Raw genomic sequence first — 25,665 nt, 5'->3', positions numbered from 1 at the left:
AGCTATTTAATGCTACTCTCCCTTGGGCATAGAGACACTTGCAGGGCAAGTATAGACCCTCGCAGGCACCTGGGGCACCCACCCTGTGACTCGGTGTGTGGGCACACCTGACCTGAACCCTCCCCACACCTGTACCTGGGCCCCTGAAAGGATGGAAGGCAGCAGAGAGTCCGGAGATGGGGCGGGGAGTGGGCAGCCGAGAACCCGGCCTGGGGAAGGTGGACCACTTGTGAGCTAAGGCTCCAAGCCCCGAGCACATGCAACATTGTCCCATCCTACGTCACTTAAACATTCAAAGGTACAGTGAGGACTTTCAAGACAGTGAACAAAGAGCATGAAACCCCAAGCATGGGGCTCCCTTCTGAGGTCAGGGCCTGATGGGACTACACTTGTCACTTGCACGTGAACCTGGCCCTGACAGGAGAGCTGGGGCCTCCACCCACCAGCACCCACATTTCAGAGAGCAAGGCCCCTGTATCTGGTCTCTCCATGGGCTTGGGGCCAGATCTTGTTTGAAGGAAAAGTTCCACTGTGAGGCCCTGTTCGCAGACCACTTGCCCAGGATGTGACCGCTGTCAGCCAGCCAGCCGGTCTCCCTCCTCACCCAGGGCCTCTCGTACCAAGGACACAGCATGGACATGGGCCTCCTTGGAAATGCCCTCCCTGATTTACTCCCTCCCATCGTTGCCGGATGTTATTGCATTGACAAACCCATCCCCTCCGACTTCCTGTCCGTGAGTGACAAGGGTCAGAAATCAAATGAGCAGGTTGCTGACCTGCTCGCTCGGGATGAACGCCAAGCAGGTGATGCCCTAGAGATCAGAGAGGGCGGGGAGCTCAGATTCCACCCGCCACCCACGCTGTTGTTCCCAGCTTTGAAATTGGGGGGCCTGGCAGCCACAGGATGTGGATATCTGGCCACTCTTGAAAACAGAATGAGGGAGGCTCGGGAGAGTTAACTAATGCTTATTATTTAGTACCTACTGTGTACCAGGGATGGGGCCAAGCACTTTATCCGGATTGCCATAGTTAATCCTCACAACTTTGGGCTGACCCCATTTTATCAGATGAGGATAACTGAGGTTCAGAGAACCAAGACACCAGTCTGAAACCATAAGCCACAAAGTTTGAAAACCAAGATTTGAATCCAGGCCCGGCTGACCCACAAAGCCAGTGCTTTTTACACAATTGCAGGCATGGCTGGATGGCTGGGGTCACTGCCGGGCTGAGCCTTCTGCCCCCACTGTCTGCTGCATGTGCGTGGGGATGGGACAGGAGCCAGACCTCAGCTGCTGCCTCTGAGCAATCGCCCTTCTTGGCAGGGAGCAGCTCCCGAGGTTCCAGGTCCAGTATTTTCCTCCCAAGATCCAGCCAGCCCTGTGGCCTCGCTTAGGCCCAGAGATGGAGGAGGCAGTGGGGTCGGACACACCTAGATGCCAGACACATCTCTACGTTTTGCTCACCTGTCACCTCGGCTTGTCGCTTCCCACTGGGGCCCTCAATTTTCTCACTCGCAAAGTGAGGAGTCATCTCAGTTCCTGCCTCCTGGCCAATTTTCATGATCCTGTGAGGTAAGCATGTACACCACAGGCATTCAGCACTTGGTGGCCGTTATTGTATTGATAATAAATGACACCATTTGGGGTGAGGACGGCTGCTTGATAGCACCCATGACCCACAGGATGTCCTCTCCATACTGAGACCCATTGGAAATGACCGCCAGTGCTGCCTTCCCCGAGGAATTCGTCCCCTTCTTGCTTTGTTTGGCCATTCATTGACTCAACAGAGGCAGGCACTGTTCTCAGAGGCATAATGAACAAAAGACCCAAAATGGAGCTGGCATTCTGGTTGGGAAGAGCAATCATAAGCAAGAAATGAGTCAAGTGTGCTCAGTGTTACTGGTTCAAGCGTTGGAGACAGATGAACAGGGGCTGTGGCTTGGGAGGGCGCAGGTGTCTCCTGGCTGCCTGGTGGGGTGATGCACCCCCAGTGCCTTTCTTCCCTCAAAAGGCGGTTGCTGGGGCTTTAATATGCTGTTATTGTTCAAGGTTCCAGCTCTCCCAGAGGGCCCAGGATGGCCTCCTCCTTGGGCTCCTTTGCCTCAGGTGTCTTCAAGAAAGGTTTTCCCAGTATGAATGTGGAAGTTTTTCTCAGGCTCTCTCAAGACCCTCAGCTACTCAATCTCAAGGCAGCTGGTCACCGGGGCCAACCCAGGCAGTCACTGGCCACGTATTGACTCTTCATTGACTCACATTGACTCTTCTCGATGACACTGTGAGGCAGGTTCTGTCAGTCCATTTTACAAATGAGGAAAGGGAGTCTGAGTGAGGCTGAGTCATCTGCCCAAGGATGCACAGTAGGTCTGTTGCTGAGCCAGGATTTGGACCTTTGGCTCCCAGATCACACACCCTAAACCCCTCTGCTCTAGTGTGAAAGGATATCTTTGTTTTTCCAGGCAGCAAAAAGGCCACAAATTCTGCTCAAAACAGCATATGCTCGACAAGCACCTACTATGTGTCAGGGTGGCGCTGGATGTTGCGGGAGGGTGTGACTGAGAACAGGGAGGCTGTTGGTGCTCAAATTGGCCTGAGAAGTGATCATGGTTAGCTGGGATTGCATCTACTTCTTGCTCCCAGGCTGTGAGGTGAGGGGGGTTAGCCCCGCATTAGGGGTGAAGAGCTGAGGCCCAGAGAGGTTCCACCACTTACCAAGGTCACACAGCCTCAGGCAGGCTGACTCCACATCCACTTGCTCTGCCTGTGATCAGCCACGGCTGTCTCTGTAACAGTTTCGGCCTCCATGTACTCATTTTGCATTTGGACAAACAAACCTAAAGAACAACTCAGTGGCTTGATCCCAAATTGGAGTGAGGGGTGAACCCTTTCGTAATTGTGGAAATGGACGCCCATTCCTCAGTGAAATTGCCTTAGATATGCCACTGATTTTCAGAGCAGGAGAAGACGGACGAAGTGACAGTGTGCGACGTGGGTGTGTGACTGGGGCGTGGGCTGTGTCACGGATTCTTCCTGGGACTGACGCGAGGGCCATAGGGCTTTATGGCATCTGGGACTGACAAGCCTTTTAAAAGAAAACGTTCCCAAAATTGTCCTATCCCACTGCTGGCAAACAGTCCTTAAACGGCAAAGAAACCGCCGCGTTCACAAAATGGTGAGCTGGCGTTCAGGCCCATTTATTTAAACCTGGAGTCGACGAGGCTAAAGACTTCAGCTCGCCCGGCTCGATGCAGCAGGGGAGCGTAATCTTCAGGGTTTTCTTCCCATTTACGGGTTTTTTTGTTGTTGTATATTTGTAAAATGAGGCTTCTGCTGGCAAAAGCAGGTTTTAGCGAGTGCGGCAGCTCTTTCAAGACCTAATAAGGCCCCAAAGGAGGGTGTGTTCCAGCCACACTTCCCTTCCCCCAGGGCGGCCCGATTCCGGCTCGCCTCCTGTGTACACTTTGGGCACCACGTACCATCCGTCTTGCTTCCCATTAACAGAATTACGGCCATCACTTCTGCAGGATGAGATGGGCCCTTTGGAACTGCCTTGGGGACAGAGGCAGGAGCAGCCGCCAAGCAGTTTTGCTTAGAGGGGAAAGGAAAGAAAAAAGAGAGAGAGAGAGAGAGAGAGAGAGAGAGAGAGAGAGAGACAGAGAAAAACCAAACTCTTACTAATGGATGATTCCTCGGGTCTTGGGAGCCTGGGCTGAGGAGGAAAGGGGTAGCAGGGCGGGTCCAGTCCCACTCCTGTTACATCCCTGACAGCCACACTGGACCACCTCTCAGAGGAGAGTGGACAGGGCATGTGATGGCCCCAGTTCCCGACACATTTGAAGAGGGCTTGTCACCTGTGCAGAGTGGCAGAGCATGCAGAGGCCCCTTAAGCTTAGAGGCAGGGAGGGAGGGGCACCCAGCATTTATGGGGCACCCACGTGTGCCTGGCACTGTGCCGGCCGCTCTGAGTATGTCTTCGGGAGTGGGTGTCATTGGCCCCGTTTTCAGATGAAACAGCAGAAACCCAGAGAGCTCAGAAACTTGCTTAGGATCACAGAGCTCGTACGTGGTAGCGCTAGGACTGTCCATTTTCCTGGGCTGCCCCCTCCTCGAGGCTACGGGAAGTAGCAGAGCGAAGACTCCCCAGACAGACGCCTGTCACCAACCTGCCCTTGCCTCGCCCACCTTCGAGGCTCGGTCGGCGTTTGCCAGATGGAGAGGGCATGCGAGGGGGGGCACATGGCAGTGGAGGTCACAGGGCCCAGAGGTGGGAAGCAGCGGGTTGCAGGAAACCAAGAGGCCCTGTGCAGCCGATGTAGTGAATGGCAGGTGTCACCTGGGATTGGGGTCAGACAGGTAAGGAGGCCTTGGATGCTAACTAAGCTCAGAAATTATGGCTTTGTCTGGAAGCCTTGAAGGTTGATGAGGAAGGGGGTGTGGACAGGTAGGTGTTTTTGGAAGGTTTCCCCGGTGGTGTGTGTGGAAAATGGTTGGTTGAGGGTAGGGTTCACGCCAGGAGACCTGGAGGCTGGCGACGAAGCCCTAGTGTGGGTGCTAGTGTGGACTTGCCCAGAGCTTCCCAGATGCCTATGAGGCCACAAACCCACCCACAGAGAACCTTTGGCTTTCTCCCACCCCCACCCACCCCAGCCCTTTCCTGCTGGGTGTTCGAGCTGGGGGGGACCCCTCACCTCCACACCCCCTGCCTCTTTCACAGCTTTCTTGTGAAAAACAAGGCCGACGCCTACCAACTTGCTGGGGACAATGTGAGAATAAATGATAAAATATGTAAAGCTCACAGCGCTGCTTTGGGAAGAGAAAAAAAGTGCCATGGATGTGTTATTTTTCCCTGAATCCGGATTTCTGCGTGTCATTTCTTTCTTCCCCGTCAGAGAAGCTGTTTTGATTCCCGGGGATGAGAGAAGCCTTAGCTAATGGGAGTGCATCAGCCGAGGCCTGTTCAAGTCGGCTGCCACGGAACACGTTTATTTCCCCCCATTTCCAGGCCATCTCATTAATCTGCAAGAGCCCCGTGCTAATGTGCTTCCTGGGGTGCGAGTTGTGTCTTCACTGTGATTGAATTCCGATTCTCCTTTGATTGATGATTGATTGATTGACTGATTAATTGAAGATCTGGAGAAGTCAGAGGCAAAGCTATGAAAACAAGCAGCTCTGAGTTTTCATGTATGTGTGTGGCATGTTGCTTGTGTTGGGGTGGTGGGCTGCAGTCAGAGGTTCCCCCGACCCACTGGGACTCGGCCTGTCTTGAGCTGACGTGTGGTGTGCAGGTCCTGACGTCAGGTTTGGTGTGAGGCAGTGAGGTGGGCAGACGGCGCCCACAGATGAGCTGGCTCTTCCCAGGATCTGGCTGGGCATTGTTTCCACCGAGGGTGAGCCCAGGCTAGCCCACAATGCCCCCGCTCACCCCCTCACAGAGCCAGGTAATGGCAGGGTGGTTCTGGAGGAGAACTGGGTTCTGCCCACAAACAAGGGGCTCAGCCACGCCTGCCCGCCCCCCCCCCGGCCCACCCCAGGGCCTAGCACCCTGTGGGAAGCAGTCTGATTCATTTCAGGTTGAATGGATGAAAGGGGGTATCACATAGTGGCTGGGTGACTTCATATACCTGGGGTCTCATTTTATCACCACCAGAATCCATTTCTCAGCTGGGGAGGCAGAGTCAGAGAGGTGAGGACTGCAGCCAAGACACCCAGCAAAGAGGCCACCCCTGAGCTGACTTCCCAGCTTCCCGTTCAAGCACTGGTTCCTCTACCTGGCCTTTCCCTCCAGACACCAGTCTCCCCGAGGGCTGCATGTGGCCTGCCCAGGCAATGTCTACACTCTCCCTTCCCTAGAGCATCCCGTTCCCTCAGTGCTGGGCAGAGACGGGGCAGGTGGGCCTCCCATGTGCCAGGCACACCCTGGGCACGTTGCCTATGAGAGCTCTTTGAACAAATGAGCCTTTTAGGTAGGTCTCCTCCTATTTTTCGATCATGAAAATGAGGCTCAGCAAAGTGATGCTGGGGCAAGATTTCTCAATATATAAGTGAAGGATCCCAGGTTTAAATTCAGGGAGGACAGTCGCCTGCTGGAACAGTCCTGCTGGTGGGAGATGGGTGGCTAGGACCCGTTTTTGGTGGGCTAGACTGGGACGTGATGTTTTAGAAGACTAGACATTTTCGATAGGCCAGCCTGGGGCATGATGTCAGAGACAAAGCTTCCCCACCAAGAAAAAGCAGGGAGTTGCCAGGGTCAGGGAGGAGGGGTGGGGGGCGTCCCTTTGGCTCGGTGGGAAATATGGAGGGGCCCAAACCATCCCAGTCCTTACACAACCGGCAGCAGCCCTTCTCTGTCTGGCTTTGGTGCAGTGGGAGGATGGGAGGACCCCACTTATCTGCTGAGTACTGATTATGTGCTCAGCAGTTTGCTGTACAATCTGATTTAATTGTCCCAACCACCCTGTGAAGCCAGGTCGCCTTATTTGCATCACCTGACCCACTCCTTGGCTGTATTTTGCTCCTCGCACATATTGCTGTCCACAGGACAGCCCGTTCTGGGGATGTGTGCCTTCTCTGCCTTGTGCCTGGTACAGTGCTTGGCTCTGCGAGCCTCTCAAAAAAGGCTTGACGCCTGATGATGGAATGAGTAGACCCTCGTTTTCTTGAAAAGGAAACAGACCCACAGAGCACAGGCCTGTGCCCTCAATCATACTGCAGGGGCAGGACTGAGCCCCTCCCTGCCTGTTGGGCCAGCTGGGGCCTCCCTTACTGACCCGCGTTCAGCCTGGAATTCCAGGTGCGCCTGTCTGTGTCCCCACAACGCTGCCCAAAGAAACTTCCAGCCCGCGCTTGTGGCTTTGGATCAGCCCAGAAAAAGCGTGTCCTGTGACTGCTCAAGGAATCTGGGCATTTAGCCCAGAAAAGAGTGTGTTTCCTGGCTTGCTGAGAACTGGGGCCCACCCTGCCCCTGCCCTGGGCGTGCAGAATGGGAGGGAGGGAGAGATGGACTCCAGCCCTGGAAGGCAACAGCGTCAGACCTTATCATCCGAGGTTCGCTGCCGTGTACCCAAGACTGGCCACCTGGGTCAGTCCCAACAAGGCCACCTGGACACGGACGTTAGCCCAAACACTCCAGGCAAAAGGCCCCAAGCACCCCGGGCGCCCTGTGAGATGGGATTAGCACTCCTGAGGTGGCCCTCGCGGCATGCCTCACTGGTGACCACGAGGCAGACGTGGGTGCAACATCCACAAAGCACAGGGTGACTGGCTTCCGATGGGGTATCAGGCTGCCGGGGCCAGATGTTTCGAAAGCCAGGCATCTGGCCTCTCCCTCCGAGGTTGGCGCGGGTTTATGAGGTGACTTTGAAGAGAACTGGAGTCATCAGGCCGTGATGTCTGCACATTGCGTAATTTCACAATTTGGTTTTCTTTTCGCAAGGAGGGTCAGTGCTCCCGCTCCTGCTTTTCATTTTTATTTTCTTTTCCTCCTGCCCCTTCCTCATGGACTGGCCTGGAATGCCTCCTTTCTCGGGCTGGGACATCACCCAGCCCTCAGCAGGGATTAACTGGAATTATCCACCAGGTAACTGGAATATACTGGTCAAATTCCTGAGCCGGAGAGAACCTCTTTTGTGTACTCACGGAAGAGTGGAGGAGGCCAGCCTCGCTGCTCCTCTGCCAGGATTGAAATAAATCACCCAGCAGGGCACAGCGGCTTAAGTTTGCTAGTTTCCAGATGTCAGACCCGGGCCCAGCTCAGGGCTGTGTGAGATCTCACCCATCCATGGTGAAAGGAGAAAACTTTAGGACAGGCTTCAAGGTATCAGCTCCTTTCTTATGTCAGGTGTCTGTCAAATGCAGAAGGGTGATAATAGATGGAAATTTTACCCAGAAAAAGTTGGCGACCTTATGTTGTTGGTCTTCAGCATTTGGGGGAAGCTTAACAGGCCTGGGGAATTCTCAGGCCTGGGAACCACTGGCTCCATGAGCAGAAGTTGGGCCTGAGGGCGCCTTTGATGAAGTTTGCAGCGCCTGGGGAACGTGGGAACCTGGGCTCCGAGGGTCGGCTGGGAGACTATGTTAGAGTCCTAGGGCCAGCTTAACAAAGTACCACAAACCAGGTGGCTTAAAACAACAGAAAGTTATTCTCTCACAGCCCTGGAAGCCAGAAGTCCAAAATCAAAGTGTCGGCAGGATGGGTGCCCTCTGGAGGCTCTGAAGAAGAGTCTGTTCCAGGCCTCCCTCCCAGCCTCTGACGGGTGCCAGCAATCCGTGACGTCCCTTGGCTTGTAGATGTAGCACTCCACTCTCTGCCTCCGTTGTCACATGCTTTTCTCCCTCTGTGGCCCTGCGTCCAAATTTCCCTCTTAGAAGGACATCGGTCATTGGATTAGGGCCACCCTAATCCTGTAGGACCTCATCTTAACTTGATAATGCCGGAGAGACCTTATGTTCAAATAGGGCCCCATTCCTAGGTTCCAGGTAGACATGAGTTTTACAGGAACACTATTCAGCCCAGCACAGGGATCCTAGAGGTGAGGAGGAGGCCTGTTCAGATCGGGCATGGCCAAGCCTTAGCACTTTGGGGTGTCTGCAGCCATTTGAGTTGGGTTCCCAGTTGGGACTGTTTGCTCACGTGTGGATGAGGATAGCATGTAACCAGCATACTCTGTGCCAGGCGGCAGGCCGGGGCTGAACAGGACAGGCCAGCGGACCCACGGAGCTGGCTGACATTCCTGTGGAGGAGACAGCTGACACAAGGACCTGAATCCTGTGACAGAGAGCTGTCATTGTCACCATAGCCAGGGCCAGGACATATCCTTCCCACCGAATAGACTCAGAGACTCAAAGAGATGACCTGGCCAGGAGCGCTCTGACTCCACAGCCCGAGCTCTGTGTCCCAGATTTGTTTATATGCTTTAATGTAGGCACCAGACGGGTAGACTGGTTCGCTTCACACTTTTCTTAAATACAGGCCATCGGCATTTAGTTCTTCGGTGGCATCAGCCAGGACAGCTGAGGGCTGGGAGCCTTCAGCACTCGGCACAAGCCACCAGCCCTGGCCACGTTCCTTTGGGCTGGGAGAGCAGCCCCTCCCCGTAATGACAGGACCCCGCCATTCCTGGTGGTGTCTGCCAGGGCATCCTCTGCCTGCTCTGTGAGTAAAGGGCAGCCCATGAGGCAGGAAGGAGGGACCCAGGCTCTTTTGGTCCCCCTGGGGCCCTTATCTATTTTGACAAAGGCTCTGTGATCATAATTTCCGGGTTACATCCTAGCCCTGACACCTAGCCAATGACCTTGAACAAGCAGGTACCAGGGCCTCTCCAAGCCTCACGTCTCCTCTCTTATGAAAAAGGAGGAGTGATTCCAGCCCTGCCCATCCCAGAAGGATTAGGGGACAGCTGAGTGAGTTAGAGGTTGTAACCACCTTTTATAAATCCTTCCAGTGCCTAACACAGCCTGGCACATAGTAAGGTGCTCAATAAACGCTCACCAAATAAGAGAGAGAGAGTCTTGGGATCTTGGAATCTGGCATGTGGCACTCCTGAGATCCGGCCCCAGCATGGTGTCCTGAGAGGGAGATTCTTGTAGGCATTTCCTTCCTCCTGTCTGTGGGCGCACAGTTACCTGAGAGGACCAGGGCAGGGGTGGTGAGGTCAAGTGTGTGCCTATAGCATTGGCAGAGGAAAGATGCTGCTAAACTGTCTGCAGCTTGATTCACCACGTGACCCACTGAGTAAAATTATACCCGGGCTTGGTACTGGGGGAGGCAGAGTGGTGTGCAGAAGAGCAGTGGACAGGGGCCTGGGGAGCTGAGTTCTGGCCCTGGCTTTGCACCCCTTACCAGCCCTGTGTACCCATGCTCACCGCTCCTCATCGGTCGTCCTGAGCCTCCCTGCCCCTCTGCAGACCTGAGGCCACTGCTGTTGCTGAGGCCTCTATCCCACAACTATTTGGGGGCTTGCCTAACCTCCAGGCCTTTGCACATGCTGTTCCCTCCGCCTGGAGCACCCTCCCCCTGCTCCTCCACTATTGATTGAAAGAACAAACGGTTGAATGTCCTTCCTTGGACACATCACTTCTCTGGCCCACGCCTCGGTTTCCTGTCTTTTAAATACAGGATGTGGACTAGTGGATTCCTCTAGGGACACATGAGACCTCAAATGAGTGGATTTAGGGTTTCTCCTGCTCCTAGGAATTGATGGGAGTGTGGCAGCGACTGCACGCATATTTGTTTAATGATTATCTGCCGTTGACACAACAATATGAACAAAGTGAGGAATTTTTCTGGGCACTCAGCACAACATTCCCAGTGCATGGATTCCAGTGTCTTTGAAAAGGCAGCACTGAGGCAGCCTCCGTGGAGCTATTCTAACTGCAGTAGGGCCAACCCTTCCCCACCTGTCTCTCTGCAGGAATTCTTCCCGTGCCTGTGGAGGCAAGAATGCATGCGCCCAGGGCCCAACACTTAATGTGCACCTGCCCACAGAACTCTCTCTGTGTTTCCATGTCTGTCCAGAGCTCCTCTCAGTGGTGCAGACAGCAGGTGCTGCTGGGACTCATCCCCAACTTTCTACGTTCCAGGATGGCACCAGATTTCAAGTGCCACCTTTGCAGTCTCCCAGCTGTGCGGATTTGCACCTCTGAGCCTCAGTTTCCTTAGCTGCAAAACAGAGATAGTAATGCCCACCTCATGGGAATGGCAGGTGGACCCAAATACGTGGTGCAGTGCATGGCAGGGGGTGGGGCACATGATACGGGGGTGCTGTTCTTCTTAGCATGAGTATTCCTTGCTCTAGAGATCAGAGCAAACAGAGATCAGCGGTCTGTTTGTTGAAACCAAAAAAATGTCTGTTGTCTGAAGAATTCTGTTTTGAAAGATAAGCCCCGGTTTTGGGTCAGAACCTCATTCCCTCAGGAATGTCACGGTTGAGCACCAGGCCAGGCTTGGTGACCACCCAAGCCTTTGAGCCTTCCACGTGGATGCTCCCAGGTCAGGCTTTTCGGGAATCTCTCGCACAGCTGGGCTGCTTGTCACGTTTCAGTAGCATCGTTTCCACAGAGCAGGCTCTGTCTGGCATTGAATAGATGTTTTTGTCTCTTCCTTGGATGCCTGAATGTCAGTCTCCCTCCTGCGGTCCCAGAGGCCAACCTGAGTGTAAAACTCCAAAATGGACGTCAGAGTGGGGCCGTCCATTCCTGCTCAGGCTCACGGCTCCCAGCGAGTCTCAAAGAGGCGGGTCAATGGCTGCTGTGACCTGGGAGTCTCCCAAGGGTCTCCTGGGTTGTGGTTATAAAGGCTGCTGAGCTAGAAATCAGAGTTCACGGAAAAAGCGGCAAGTTGGACCAGCAGCCGAGTTGAGGAGGATGGTTCAGTGTCTCCAGAAACGGGCCTGCTGGCATCCACAGCACAGATGCAAAGCCCCTGAAAGCAGGGAGGGGACGAGGGGCCAGGCATGTGCTGCTGCAGGCTGGAGGGCCTGTGGCTCAGCGGTTAGGAGCGCAGGCCTGGAACCTCACTACCTGGCTTCAAATCCCAGTTCTTCCACCTCTTCTGGACTTTGTGCCTGACCTTTTCCTGCCTCTTTCCCCACTTCTGGAAAAGGGAGAGAATAATGTACTAGGAGGGAAAGTAGGTTAATATCTCATAAGTGTATTAGAACAAAGCTTGATGCGTAGTAAATTTTTAAGAGGGTAAATTGAGGCCCAGAGAGGGCAAAGGGCTCATCTGTGATCACCCAGCAAGTCACTGGGGGCCGCCAGGCTGAAACTCATGATTTCCAGCCTCGTGGCCACTTCCCTCCTCCCGCTTCCCCCTCAGTCAGACTTTTTCAACCCTGCTTTCTGCAGAGGAAATCGCGTGACCCTTCAGCCAGCAAGAATTCAGACTGCACAGAATTTCAGAAACCTCTTTGGGCTGGCTGGGGGCCTTGTTGCAATTCTATTCAGCTGCTAGTTCTTTTTTTCTCCATTTTTTTCTTCTAAGGCCCTAGAGGGTCTCTCCTTTCCTGTCTCCCCAAAATAGAAAAATTAACCTTTTGTTAAAGGAATTTGAAGACTTAGGTGTCTGCTGTGTGTCCGTGGACCACCTCCCTTCATTTCTGGGCCTCAGTTTCCCCATCTGTGAAATGAGGTTACCCCCCCTTGACAGGTGGACGGTCCCCACGTGCCAGCCTGGCATTGCTTCGGGGAGAAGCGAGCTGAGAGGTGCCACCCTGAACGCAGGGCCATGTGGACTGTTGGGTTAGTGCTGACTAAACAGAGGGTGACGCATCCTTCTAGGAAGTGAGGTGAAACGCACCAGAAATGCTGCCCACTTCCGCCTGCCTCCTAGTTTCAAAGGTTATGTGAGTCATCAGAGCTGCCTGCACGTCTTCCCTTTCTCAGCGTAACACTCCTCAGCCCCACCGGGCTGAGACCAGGGTGGCTAGGAGCATCCCATCCGCAGGCCTCCCAGGCGTCAGAACTGAGTTTTCTGATATCTGCTGGGCACCGCAGCCACCAGCTCTGGAAGCTGCTAGCCTGGGTATGAATCCTGGCTCCCAGGCTGTTGACAACAGCCCTCTCTGAACTTCGGTCTCATCTGTGAAATGGGTAGATGAGCCCTGCCAGCAGGGTGAGATGGCAAAGCTCAAAATAGGAGTTCTGCTCCAACTCAGTGCCCTCTTCCTTCCTGCCTGCGAGGCCCTTGCTCACCTGGGCTCCGGCTGGGACACAGTATATATTGATATGCCCGAGTCCTCCCGGGCTGTAGGGGACAGAGGGACACTTGGCGAAGCCAGGGAGCCTGGAGATAGACCCTCACCCATCAGGGCCAACAGCATCCTGAGTGCAGCCCTCGCAGCCTTTTTTATGGGGAGCCAAGGGCCCAGGAGGGGAAGGGCCTAGAGGAGGGAGACCCTGGAGCCAAGACTAGAACTCAGGATCCTAGACCAGGAGTCTCCTTGCCCCCGGGGACTCCTGTCTTCTGTTTGTGGGTTCACTTTCAGGTCAACCTGGCACCATTAAGGGGGCCAACCTGGCTAGACCTGGGAATTCATAGATGGGTACCATGGTGGGCCTGGAGTGGACTCAGGGCTGAGCCCCACCTTGCTACCCCCTGGCAAAGGCCTTGGGCAAGTCATGCCTACCCCTGAGCCCCATTTCCTCATCTCAAAAATGGACATATTTCCTGCTCTGCCCACCTCTCAAAGTTGTCATGAGGCTTCACAGGATGGTGTAGGTAAAAATCCCTCTGCAGATGATCAAGAACTGGGGACTTTTCAGATGTGAAGAATTTGATATTTGTCATCTCCTGGGTGCATTTCTGTATCCCTGTCGCTCAGACAGTGCCTGGTACAGAGTAAGTGCTCATTAAGTGTTGGATGAATGAATGACAATAGTTATTATTTAGGGAGCATTTCAGATCTTGTTCCCCAACATATGTCATCAGTTTGGCTCAAATGAACTCATATAAAAGTGGTTTTTTTTAATAGTTATCATCTAGTAAGCACCTCTTATATACCAAGCATCACCTAGGGAACGTTCCCATAAAAGGGTTACCCTCAACAGCCCCAGCAGGTTAGGTATGTCCCCATTTTATAGATAAGAAAGTCGAGGCTCAGAAAGCACAATAGCTTCCCTAAGGCCACACAGCAAGTGATTGAGGAAGTCAGAGTTCACCCCTGACTCTGCCCATGCACCCTTCCAGGTACTCAGATGCCCCCCCCAGGTCACCTCTCCCTGGGGGGGTGCTGGTAAATGTTTAACAAACAGCTCCCAGGCAGAGGGGCGGGCAAGGAGTTACAGAGGATTTGTACAAAGCCCTCATCTGTAGCATTTGCCAACTCCCATGGTGTAAATATCCCTACCGGGCCTGATTTCAGGCATACAACGTGAAAACTGTCTCACAGAATCCTTGAGAATTTAGTGTCAGCCATCGTGAGCCAGTAGCAGTGGCTCCAATGTACCTGTGCACCCTCTCCCCACCCCCGCTTCACACAGTCCCTTGCACACCCAAGGAAGGCCAGAGTTAGCAGTGTGCCCTGGCCCAGGACAGCAGACTGGAACCGAGCAAATGGCCTGGGTGGGGAGATCTGTGCTTCTAGACCACCACCCCCCAGGCCCTTTTCCACCAGAGCCCCTGGGGCTCCCTGGGGTTTCGGTACCACACAAAGACTTGGGCAGGATGGATGAGACCCGAAGATGGATCTGCAAACCCTCGGCTGGAATATTAAGGCCTGCCGGCTCCGCCGTGTGCGGTATTCCTGCCAGGCCCAGAGCACAGCCCTGTAAACGCTGGGATATAATGGACAATAAAAGTTGCCGGAAAATAGTGGGTCTCTTAGGACCACTGTCATCCCTGCCACACGCTGCCTGCCGGAAACACGAGCCCTGTGATCATGAGGCACGATCGTCATGTAAATATATAGGATCTCTCACCAGCCGCGGGCCAAGATTTATTTTATGGAGACAGTGGGGGAAGGGGAAGGCAGCTCAGGTTCATCGTCCCGGTAACTTTGTGAAATGCTTTGCCGTCACATCCCAGCTTCTGGGAGAATGCAGTAGGAGCCAGCGTGTCCTCTGCCAAAAAGGGTGAGTGAGTGTGTGTGTGTGTGTGTGTGTGTGCAGGGGGTGGGCATCCTCAGAGGATGGACACCTCCTGTCACATCCACAGGCCTGAGGGCCTGGTTGGCCACAAGACTGGGGTCCCCTGGAGAATGAGGACCAGCTTTATTGTGACAATTGATTTGCCAAGCGGGTTGCTAGAAATGTTTGTTGCAGGGATATGGCTGTTGAATGAGCCCTGGTTTTTTTTATGATGATTATGGTAATCATAATAGCAGCAGCAGCCACATTTATGAAGCTCTTGTGTCTACCTGGGTCCTGATAACCCTGGGCTGGCATTTTGCCTGCATATCCTCAGTCCTCAGAACAACCCCATGAGGTGGATCCAGGCTCTGCCCCTCTCCAGCTGGGGCTCCTCCAGCAAATCACATGACTTCTCAGAGCCTCAGTTTCCAGATTTGTCAAATGAATGCACTGTCTGCCTTGCAGAGTCGTTTTATGAGCACACGAACTGCCAACGCTCCTGAAAGGTCTGGCCCAGCACCCGGCACTTAGGGGGTGCTCTTTGTGTGGCCCCCTTCCCCGACGTACACACCCTAGTTCCATGGCTGTGTGTGTGTCTGGGAGCCCGGGAGGCATCTGAGCCATGCCCCCACATGGCGGTGGCTTGTGAATGGGGAGGGCAGCGTGCAGGGTGCTGGAGGGCTCAAAAAGCCTTCCAAGGCCAGAGAGTGTCCCTTTAGCAATTTCAGACCCAGAAGACACGGTTTTCCTACCAGAAATGAGCACACGATTAGATATAGCATCCCGGAGCCCAGTTTCAGGGTGTGACAGTGAGTTGCATATCTTCCATCAGCCTCTTCAAAGACATCGGCACCAGAAGGGCCCCCCTACACTGTGGAGCCTGACCCACCCATGTTGTAGGTGGGGAAACTGAGGCCCAGAGACAGGCTGTGACTTTCCCAAGGCCATGCAGCCCTGTGAGTCCCCAGCCACCATGCCACACACATCATGGCTCAGAGCAGCATTCACCCTCAAGGAGTTAAAAATGGCCTCCCACTCCCCAGGCCTGACTCAGGGTCAGCAAGGATCCTGGAGGGGAGCATGACACAGGAAGGTGTCGCCATGGTGTGGCCTTGGAAGCCATAATTACATGCTGGCCTGTAGCTCCACATGGGGTGGCAGGACTGGATGGAGGAGAGACCCTGTCGCCTACACACCAAGCCACGCTCAGCCGTGTGGAGATTGTGCCGGAGGCTCGTGGTGACTTGGGAGGCCCGAGAGTCCGGCCACTGATGGAGAGGGCCTCAGGCTGTCTGTGCCCCTCAGCACAGCTCCGCCCTCTCTTCTGTGTCTCAGGCGGACAGGCGGGGAGTGACGGGCAGCAAACTTGTGTGCGCGAGGGCACGGAGGCTGATCTGAGCCACGTTAGATTTCTGGAAGGTTCTGGCTGCCTCAGGCCCAGGAAGAAGAGGAATGCTCCGTGGGGCTGGCCCACGTTGCATTTTCCCTGGGTGCTGCCCCGTGTCCTGAGCCGGAGCACATTTATCTCTGAGAGGATTGTCTCTGCCCTGGAGGGAATTCCTCTCCAGGAGGCTGAAAACAGAAGAAAAACAGTTTAGGCAGAAAGTGCCCAACTCAGGGGCGTGACCCAGGCCCATCTGAAGTCTCTTCTGTGAGTCCAGGCTGATGCCACCCACCTAGCCGGTCGTGGAGGACAGTCCTCAAAGAGTGCCACACACACCAGGGCCAGGGTGGGGTCCACCCTGCAGGCCTGTGGATGGCTGGCCTGGGCCCAGCCGTGGCCACCCAGGGGGCATGCACCTGGCATATGCCCAACAGTTGGGCCCGGCTGGAGGGGAAGGTGTGCTGGCAGGTGGCCGAGCCCTCGTGCCAGGATCCGCTCGGTGTGTCCTCCGGGGCCTCAGCTGCCATATGCCTGTCAGTTCCAGCAGTCGAGCTGCAGATGGGGCGTGGGGCTTGTGCAGGGTAGAGGTAGCTCTGTTCTAGAGGAAGAGGCAGATGCTGACCATGGGGGCTCTTTTTGGAGATGGGGGGATGGGCTGGCCTGCTGCTTTCCCTGACTTCCTCCCACACGCCTGCAGGTCCACATCTTTGATCCCACCGTGTCCTTCACCAGAATCCCCTTGTCCTCTCGTCCTAGTCCTTCTAGGCCACCTCAAACTCTTACCTGCTGTGAGAAGCTGTCCTTGACCTTGCCAGAAGTGAGATGAGAGCCCATCAGTGCTTTGCCTGAGGGCGCTTTTCATGCTCTTTTCTGGCTTGTCGGTATCTGTCCCTGTGTTCCGGAGTTCTCTCCTGCAGACACCATTAGAGGCGTCTTGGAGTCACCAGTTGTCAGCACAGGCCCTGCACAAGAGAAGGCAGCTGGAAAGACGTGTGGAAGAAGAGAAAGCGCAGCACTCTGCGTCCTCAGTTCCTGGACACACACCTCCTTTGGGAGAGTGTGGGGCCTCAAAGAGGATGTAATAATAATCAAACAGTAACTCCCTTGATTGGGTGTCTTTCATGTGCCAGCCCAAGGCTAAGTACTTTAGATTTACATCATGTCAGGAACCCTCCAGCAGCCCAGGGCGGTACATACTATTCTTGTCCCTGTTTTACCCATAAGAACATTGGGACACACACAGCTGGGATGTGGCAGATCCAGGACTGGAACTCAAGACTGCTGCCTACCACGGTGCTCATCTCTCAGGCAACAAATAATTTTTGGCTCAGCTCACAAAAGAGAAACTAGAAAGGGTTAAACTTTTAAAGGGACAGCAAGAACTTTCATGCGTCTTAGCATTTGCTGGAGCCCAGTGGGGGTAGGTGGGGATGGAGCAGGAGGGGCAAGGAAAGGACCCCTCGCCCCTCCCAGAGCCCAGGCTGGTTTAATCCCGGGCACTGCTGTCAATGTTCCAGGCTCCTGTTGGTAAGGGGTTGACAGAGCCTGAAGGGCAGATCTCTTTGCCTGAGCAGCGTGGGTGGAGAGTGTATTTAGAAGACTGGGTCCTGGCCAGGTGCTGCCACTGCTGTGCTCGTCGCCCTGGCTAGTCCCTTGCCTCCTACCTCAGTTTCCTGCTCCCAAGGGAGCAGGACTGGGCAATCCCGGAGTGGACTCTGACTGCATTCCAAGCCCACTGACTTGGGGCGCACAGATGCACTCTCTCCAAGACTGTCCAGTGGCTGCTGCCGTCACGTTCTAGTCCCTGGTGAGTATCGGGCTCCCTGGAGACTGTGATAAGTTCCATTCACCACAGAGGTGGCAGCCGGAGCTATTTTTGGAGCAGCATGTGGTGGGGGAGTTTCCTTTTGGCAGTGGCTGGGGACAGGAGTCTTGGGCAGGGGAAGTCCCCTACAGAGACAGGGCTGGGCTGGCTCCTCTTCCTTCACCAGCCCTGGCACAGGAAAGCCACCCAGATCCCCAGAGGCCCTGGCACCGAGCGTCCGCCTTCAACCCCCGAGCCAAGCAGACCTTCCCCGAGCTTCTCAAGAGCCACTTTGCAAGGTACCAGCCTTTGCCCTGCCTCCTGCTCTGGGGAGCCCCTCGCCCTTTCCTGCCACCTAGGGCTGCTGCCTTTGCCCTGGAGGGTGTGCCCAGCAAGTGACTGGGAGGCAAGCCTGAGCGACCTCCAGTGCCTGGGTTCACAAAGCACCCGACCTTGGCTGCACTTCCAGACCGCTGCCCCTTGACCCACCCGCAGGTGGGTGCTGCCAGGGGGCTAGTGCCAGCAGCCTGGCATGACCTTTGCCACCGCCCAGGTGTGTGTGTGTGGGGGGGCAGTTCCACATTGAGTGATCCTGGACTTTACCAGGACTCCTGAGGTTACAAGGGGAGCAGCAAAAGCAGTGCTTACCTCTCCGTGTGGGCTTTGGAGCCCCTTCCTGATGTCTGAGCCATGAGTTCTCCATTGAGCTTTCTCCCGCCAGGTGTAGCCATCCCTTCAAACCTTAAAATGGGGGAAGAAGAAAATAAGGGAACTTCCCCTGGTTATAGTCCACTGAGTAGAATTATGGATGCTCTCCTGGGGCCCGGGACAAGCTTCTACAGACACTGAAGCCCTCCAGCCCCGCGGGGCCTGCGCTCTGCAGGTCCTCCTTTTCCTATTGGTTGGCAGGGCAGTAGCCATGGTCTGAGACGAGGTATGGGAGTAAAGGAATTTCTGCTCTGAGACTGCCCTTCCTTTTAAACCCCAGGCCCTCCCCAGCACCCCCCCCCCAGATGAGCTGGCCAGGGAGCCCCAGGCTCCTCCCTCCTGGCCTCTTGTGTTTCTATACCTGGTCAGCAGCCATTTACCTCGCCCTCCCTCTGGCCTGCTAGGGCCCCAGGGGAGTGGTTTGGTCTCTGCCATCGAGGAAATCTCCATTTGAGGGAGAGAGAAACGTGAGCAGGCAGTGACAGCATGGGGACCAGGGCTGTAGAGGCAGGAGTAGCTGACGGGAAATCCAGGAAGGCTGCCTAGAAGAGGTGCCCCAGGTTGGGCCCTAAAGGAAGCTCCAGGTTTCCTGGGAAACAGTTCGTTCCAGGCAGGGGAAGCGAGCCTACCAAGGCCTTGAGGAGAGAGCGAGCTCATTTCCCTGGAGGGCTGGGGTCCCTGGGACAGTGGGCCTGCCTAAGGAGTTGGGGGCTCCTAGCAGAGTGAGATTCCAGCTCCCCCCCCCACTCCTGCTCCAGGGGTTTCCAAGGATCACCCCAAACAAAGGAGATTGAAACCCAGACTGGAAACAGTCAGACCTGGGTTCAGACACGGCATACCATGTACCGGCTGCGTGGGCTTAGCAAATCGCTTGACTTTCCTGTGCCTTAGTTTCCTCATCCGTAAAATGGGAACATCAAAGACATGGCAGCAGAAACAGCTGAGGCCCTGCATGTAACTCCCTGGCAAAGAGGAAGGGGTTAGCAGAGGTGGGATGAGGCCAGCCTGCACCAGGTCCCAGAGCCCAAGACCTCCCGGACAGTAACCAAATGCCTCACTGCTTCTTTAACTGAGAGATGTTTCCAGCTCCTGCATTTTTTTTCTTCCAGAATTGGGTTTTATTACTCAAGAAAGAGGAAGTGAGAGGTGATCAGGAACCTCCTCAATTTTACAAAGACTTTGGGAAGCCCTGCAGTGTGATGCAGGGTGTGTTTTGAATGGCCGGATGATTTCTGCCTGGTGGGAGACCTCGGGGACCCTGAGGGGTTCCTGCACATGGAAGGCAGATGTTTCTTGCCTGGGGTTTTCAGGAGGGTGGGAGGAGCACCCTTCCACTGACTGATCAGAAGTTTATTCAGCCAGCTGCCACTATTCTGTGCCAGGCCCTAGGCGAGGTGCTGGTGGTTTCTATTGTAGATGACTGCTAAGACCAGTCCCCGCCTTGAAAGGCTGGCAGAGGAGGAGGAGGAGAGGGTGACAAAGAAAGCAGTTTGTGCCTGAACAGCCAGACGTTAGAAGAGAAGCCCGTGTGGACACCATCAGATGAGAAGAGAGGGGGCCTGACTGCCCCTGTGTGCCCACCCTGTGGGGACTGGCTGTTTCTTTAGAGATGAGAAAATCCAGGCTCGGGGAGGAGGTGGGACTTTCCCTGGACACCACAAGAAGTGTGGTAGGACTGACTAGGACCTGGGACCTTGTCCTGATGCATGAGTGGGACTTTGCCCGGCGCCAGGTCATAGGTTCCAGGCAGAAGCTGGCATATGAAAAGGCCTGGAAGGGCCAGGGTGCTGTGTGGTTGGGTGCAGGGCCTGGGGTGGGGTGAGGGGCTGGGGGGAAATGCAGGAAGGCAGGCCCATGCCAGCTGGGCAGAGCTTGCAATGCCTTGCTTAGGGGTGTGGGCGTTTTGCCGGGGAGCTTGGGGTGGGGAGTGGCCGGTTGGGATCTGTGTGTTGGGGGTGGGGCCCTTCCCATGGCGGCCTGGAGGTTGGGTCATCAGGCAGGAGGCGACTGCAGAGACCCCGCTGAGAAGGGGCCAGGCCAGCACAGGGCAGGGGCTCTGAGTGAGTGCAGACTTGTTTAGGGAGAGAATCAGCGGGCCTGGATGAAGACCAGCTGTGGGCTGTGAGGGAGGGCAAGGCGTAAGGCAGGGCGAGCCTGGGTTCCCGCCGGGTCCCTGGGCAGACAGAGAGGAGCCCATTGCTGAGATGGGGACTCGGGAAGGGTGAGCAAAAGCTCCGATTGGGCCAAGTGAGTCTTCGGTGCCTGTGGCTTTTGATGGTTGAGGTCTGGAGCTCTGGAGAGAGGCCCCAGGCTGGACACAGAAGGATGGGGGCTGGTGGTGGATGAGGGAGGCGAGCTAGGGGTGCCGGGGAAGTGAGCTGTGTGGGAAGAAAGGCCCCGTCGGCCGGGTGGGTTCAGCATCGCCCCTCAGCTGCTGGCCTCCGGGTTCTGCAGGCCCACCCTGCGGGAGGCCAGCAACCCCTCTGCTCAGGCTGCACTGTCCTTTCAGAGCTGCTTGGAGTCCCATGTCTTAGAGAAGCCAGGCTCGTGGAGCTGAGGAATCTGAGCAGCATGTGTGGCTTTGGGGGTGAGGGTGAGGGGACACAGGACCAGTCAGGAAACCAGACACCATCTGTGGCTCGTCCCCTACAGCTCCCAGGCCCCCATGACTCCGGCCTGAGATCTGGCTGCTTCCTGTCAAGTGATGAATGGATAACGTTTGCTTATCCCAAGACCAGAAGACAAGTGGGGCTGGGGAGGGCATAGGACACAGCAGCCGGAGCCACACCTCTGGGCCAGAAGTCATTCCTTCATTCACTCTTCTAAGGCTGCTGGACTAGTGGAGTCAGACAGACTTGGTTTCCCCCTGTGGCCTTATGTGTGACCTTGGGCCCGTCGCTTAACCGGTCTGAGCTTTCCTCCTCTTCATCATGCAGATCATAGCAGCCCATGACATCTTAGAGCCTCAGTTTTCTCATCTGCAAAATGAGTTTTTCTTGGGTTTCTTGGAAGGTGTCGAGTCACTCAGCTCAGGGAGCGCGCTTGGTGTGGATGTTGGCTGATGCTGAACCTGGTCCGGCCTTGACCCCACTGGTGGCCAGGCTGAGCTGCCCTGTCTCCCTGGGCCTCAGAGCTCCACTGTGGAGGGGTGTGCCGGGCAGTGCCAGCCTGTGGCACCTGTCCTTTCCCAGCTGGCCGAAGACCTCAGGCAGTGGGCACCCATCCTAAGCATCTGCCACCGGGAGCCCGTTGGACAAGTGGAAATAGCCCCTGGTGCCTGCACTGGTGTTGGGTCAGTCACTTGGGGGAAAAGAAAACCATGTGTTTAGGAGGCTGTGAAGTCATGGGATGGTTTCCTACTTTGGGAAAACAACCTGTGAAGCCGTTCACTCAGCGGGGAGGACCGAGAAGGGGCCTTCCTCAGAGAAAGCAGCATGGAGTCCGGCGTCCAGCTGAGGCCAAGCCTCAAGGATGTCTGTGTGGTTCTCCCGAGGCTTTGGCAGAACCTGTTGGTCTAGGAGCCACGGTCACCAGAAGAACCCTGACATCATGGGCACAAGCACGCAGCACATGCAGAAAAGGGCAGGGACGCACGCTGTTTCCACCTCAGGGCTTGGGAGCAGGTGACAAATACTCACGCCCACACAATATAATAATGCACCTCCAGCATACCCTCAGCCACACACTTAGGCCCCCAAACCTGCCCCAGGCCTGAGCCTTCGTGGTGTCTGGGGTCATCTGGCACTGAGAGGGGAAGGGCCTCAGTGAGCCACCAGCCTCCAGGTGTGGAGGTGTGGCATGGAGCAGGCTTTTCCCTAGATGAAATTTCCAGAAATTGGGAGGCAAGGCTCAGGCGACCGTCTTGGTCAGAAATGCCACTTGGAAAACCTCAGAGCCCAGCCTAGCGGGAGCTGACCCCTTCTAGGGAGTGCCCAGATTAAACCCAAGTCCCCTTGTCTTCCCTACAGTAGGAAGAGCCAGATGGAAGGCCAGGGTCGGAAGGAGCGTGTCAGTGGGCTTCGCAGAGGTGGCCACAGTTCCCGTAAGTGATGGAGGAGGCATTTGCTCCAGATCATCCCAGTGAGGCCATGTGTGCGGTAGATGGAGCACGACCGGGGGTCCAGCAGCCCCAGATGTGTCTCCCACCAGCTGTGTGACCCTGTCTGAGCCCCAGCTCCTGTGTCTGTCACCTGGAGGCTCTCCCTCCTCCATTGCCCAGTGACGGTTAGCGCTAAGGACCATGCAGCACCTAAAGCCTCAGAGGGCCCTTTGTACGTGCCAGGCTCGGTTCTAAGGAGTTAACGTGTTTTACCCTGTCGGTCACCCTAAGAGATAGACCTTACCATGAGCCGTATTTTCCAGATGAGGAAGCAGACACTGCGTGGTTAAGGGACTCCAGTCCCAAACAGGCCCTGGGCCTTAACCCCTGGGCCCACCCTGATCCAGTCCCTGGGCACACGTCACACGCACACATCGGGAACCCAGGCTGGGAAGCCACACTGTGCGCCCACAGTGCCTTGGAAATGCAGGGCCCTTGTTCCCTGCGAAGAAAGGCCCTCTTGGAGGTGGCGCTCAGTGAGGCCTGCGCTCTGGGTCTCGCATTCCACGGAGTTGTGGCCCCTGACGTGGGCTTGGCAGCCTGCTTGTCATTGTTCTGCACCTTGGCAGGAGCCACAGGCACAAGCAGCTCCCCGCGTCGCCCAGAGGTGCTGGCATGTGCGGCCGGTCTTTGCCCTGCTCTGCATGTTGTCCCTCCAAATCCAAATCCTCTACCTCGGTCTTTCTGCATCTGAGCCCCCTCAGAAGCAGTTTCCGGCAGGAATTTCTGGGGTAAAAGGGTTGGGTTTCTGTGGAAGTATAGACAAAGGGGATGAAAATCCTCTGACATGCAACACTCCTTGAGAGCCTCAAGAGGCAATGGCTGTCTGGGACCTAGGTGGGGCTTAGGCGTTAGTGAGAGCTGGGTTCCAATGTCCCCACTGTAGCTCACCTGTGACATGACGTTGAGCCTCCCTTCTCTGTGCCCGATTCCCCATCTGTAAGATGGGTCTACCAGCAGTCCCAGGACGGATGGGACAGACCTGGCCCACCGGAAGCCCAGCGAACCTTCATTGCCTTCCTCCCTCTGCTACCCGCTCCGTCCCCCGCTCCCACCTTCCTCCCTGCCTCCTGCCCTTTCGTAGTGGCTCTCTCTCTGGCACTTGGCGGGGACGGGTGCTGTGACTTGCAGGGTCCTCCTTGGCTGCTGCTTTCCTGGAACAAAGACACCCCCCCCACACACACACACACACACTGGGAACACGCTGCAGCATGTTCCGTTAGTTTCTGGACAGAACAGCTCAGGAACAGTGATTTACCGAAATCCCAGGGGTTTGGCAGGAAAGGTGTGTGGACAGCAGTGCTGCAGCAGCTTGGTGCCATCCTGAAAGGCGAGGGGGCTCCTGTCCATGGGCCCCAGTGCGGGGGAAATGGCCCTTCGTGGCCCACTGGCCCTGGGATCACCCTTACCCACTCAGCACAGGCCCCGTTCCTGAGTGGAGGGGGCTTGTTCAGTAGGGAGCCACCTGAAGGGACGATGATGTGTTGCTGGGAGGAATGCAGCAGGGTGGTTTGGGGCACAGATGCTACCGTGGGTTCGAATCCTGGCTCCACTGCCTGTGACCTGTGTGAGCTAGGCAAATCTCTTAGCCTCCTTGTACCTTAATTTCCTTGTCTGTGGCACGGAACCGTAAGAGACCCTGTTTCATGGAATTGCTCAAATGAGGTGGACTAATAGAGTTGAAGTGTGGGGAGCAGGGCCCAGCGTAGAGCGGGCCCGTGATTGTTGGTTTACCGTTAGGATTATTTCTGAGGAGGCCGGGGGTGGGGGCCCTCACGCTGCTCCTGGGGCCCAGTGTGAGGGCGTGCCGACTGCTGCCTCTGGGCTCAGATGTGGGAATGCCATGTGGGGCATGGGGGATGGGATGACCTTCACAAATGAGTTTCTGCCCAATGTGACTTGCCCAGGGTCTCAGCTTGGGGGGGTGTCAGGGCCAAGATACAAACCCATGCCCGCTGGCCACAGGTGGCTGCGCGAGGTGGGATGAGGGGAGGGATAGCCAGAGAGTGCTGGACCGTGGTTCCTGAACCACATTCCATGTGAAATCTGAGCCAGTGGGCAGGTGAGCCATGTATGGGCTGTGCCCGGTGCCTTCTGAGATAGAGACAGAGCCTTCCTGCTGAAGACAGCTTTCCTCCCACCTTCCCCCAGAGTCTCCCTACGGGCAGAGGGTGATGAACATGTCACCCGGAGGGGTCTGGGGGTGCAGCCCGAAGCAGCAGCAGAGCCTGCAGGAGTCTCCGGTTTTATCTTAAAATTCATGCGCATTTTACATTCTGTTCCCTCTGTATCCGGTGTATTCTCGCACACATCTTCCCCTGAGTAGCAGCGCTGCCTCGGGAAGCTGCTCGTGTTTATCTGTTTATCCTGGGGCTTTTCATACCGGGGTCCTCACTGTGTCACCTGGGGGTGTGAGCTTCAGTGCGGGAGCTCAGGCACAGATGGTGGGCAGATGCTGAGGGGGCCATGGTTCCATCTGCATTTCAAGAAATGGCCTCAGTGGTCCACACAGAGGAGGAGGGCTTGGCAGGGAGGGCACCAGGTGCTGGAGACCCCATGGTCCAGGAAAAGGCAGGGGTTTGGGGGAGAGAGAGGCCTCAGAAGGACAGGAACACCCCCACAATGCCTGCAACGTGACACTTGATTTGAGATAAGAGAAAAAAGAAACAGCAAGAGATCTACCTTTATCTGTATACCTTATGATGAACCACATGAAAAGCTGTGTGTGTGTGTGTGTGTGTGTGTGTGTTATGGGTGGGGGTGTCAAAACTGGTTGAGTTTCAGCAACTTCACAGACAGGAGACCGCACGGGCCGGGCCGGGAGGACACTGTCCTGGCTGGGCCTCCCGTGCCGGCCTGAGTTGGGTGGATCTGCACTCTCTGCTGTGTGCTCCATGTGGCCTCGCGTTCTGCCATTCGTGTGGCGTGCCGGAGAGCAGGTTTACCCCAAAACGCTGATGAGAGGGGTGTGAGGGAGGAGCTGGGCCTGCCCTGAGGACAGGGCGCTGGACGCCCGCACACATATTCTAGAGATTCTAAGAGGCTCGGGAGCTTTTAAGGCAGAGACAGGGAGGCCAATGGTCAAGCTCAGTGGTCATTTCAGGGCTTG

The 25,665-nt window shown here is 55.7% G+C and overlaps 1 protein-coding gene and 1 long non-coding RNA gene across 6 annotated transcripts in view; one reads left to right on the top strand and one right to left on the bottom strand.

Annotated features, from left to right (window-relative positions):
* Positions 1–14,463: 14,463 nt before the first annotated feature.
* LOC109391345 (uncharacterized) lies at positions 14,464–18,672 on the bottom strand. 3 transcript variants are annotated; one of them, XR_002125789.1, is made up of 3 exons: positions 18,398–18,672; positions 16,729–16,907; positions 14,464–16,133 (listed from the first exon to the last, which is right to left on the bottom strand). It is a non-coding gene; the product is annotated as an uncharacterized LOC109391345 (long non-coding RNA). The 3 variants fall into 3 exon arrangements; XR_002125791.1 differs by lacking the exon at positions 18,398–18,672 and adding an exon at positions 17,610–17,666; XR_002125790.1 differs by lacking the exon at positions 14,464–16,133 and adding an exon at positions 16,402–16,543.
* Positions 17,656–25,665, top strand: part of NEK6 (NIMA related kinase 6) — a 50,397-nt gene continuing 42,387 nt past the window's right edge. Inside the window, exon 1 of one of the 3 annotated variants that reach the window (XM_019658824.1) lies at positions 17,656–17,752. Coding sequence is in view for 1 of the 3 variants with exons in the window: in XM_019658823.1 (XP_019514368.1) it covers positions 22,439–22,499 (61 nt within the window). In the remaining 2 variants the exon portion in view is untranslated. Of the gene's footprint in view, positions 17,753–17,957; positions 18,049–22,425; positions 22,500–25,665 lie in introns of those variants that run through there. The other 2 variants (XM_019658825.1, XM_019658823.1) reach the window with 2 other exon arrangements.

This window comes from Hipposideros armiger, unplaced genomic scaffold (assembly GCF_001890085.2).
Source record: "Hipposideros armiger isolate ML-2016 unplaced genomic scaffold, ASM189008v1 scaffold_290, whole genome shotgun sequence".
In the NCBI taxonomy this organism is placed as follows: Eukaryota; Metazoa; Chordata; class Mammalia; order Chiroptera; family Hipposideridae; genus Hipposideros; species Hipposideros armiger.
This window is presented reverse-complemented; position numbering and strand designations above follow the sequence as displayed.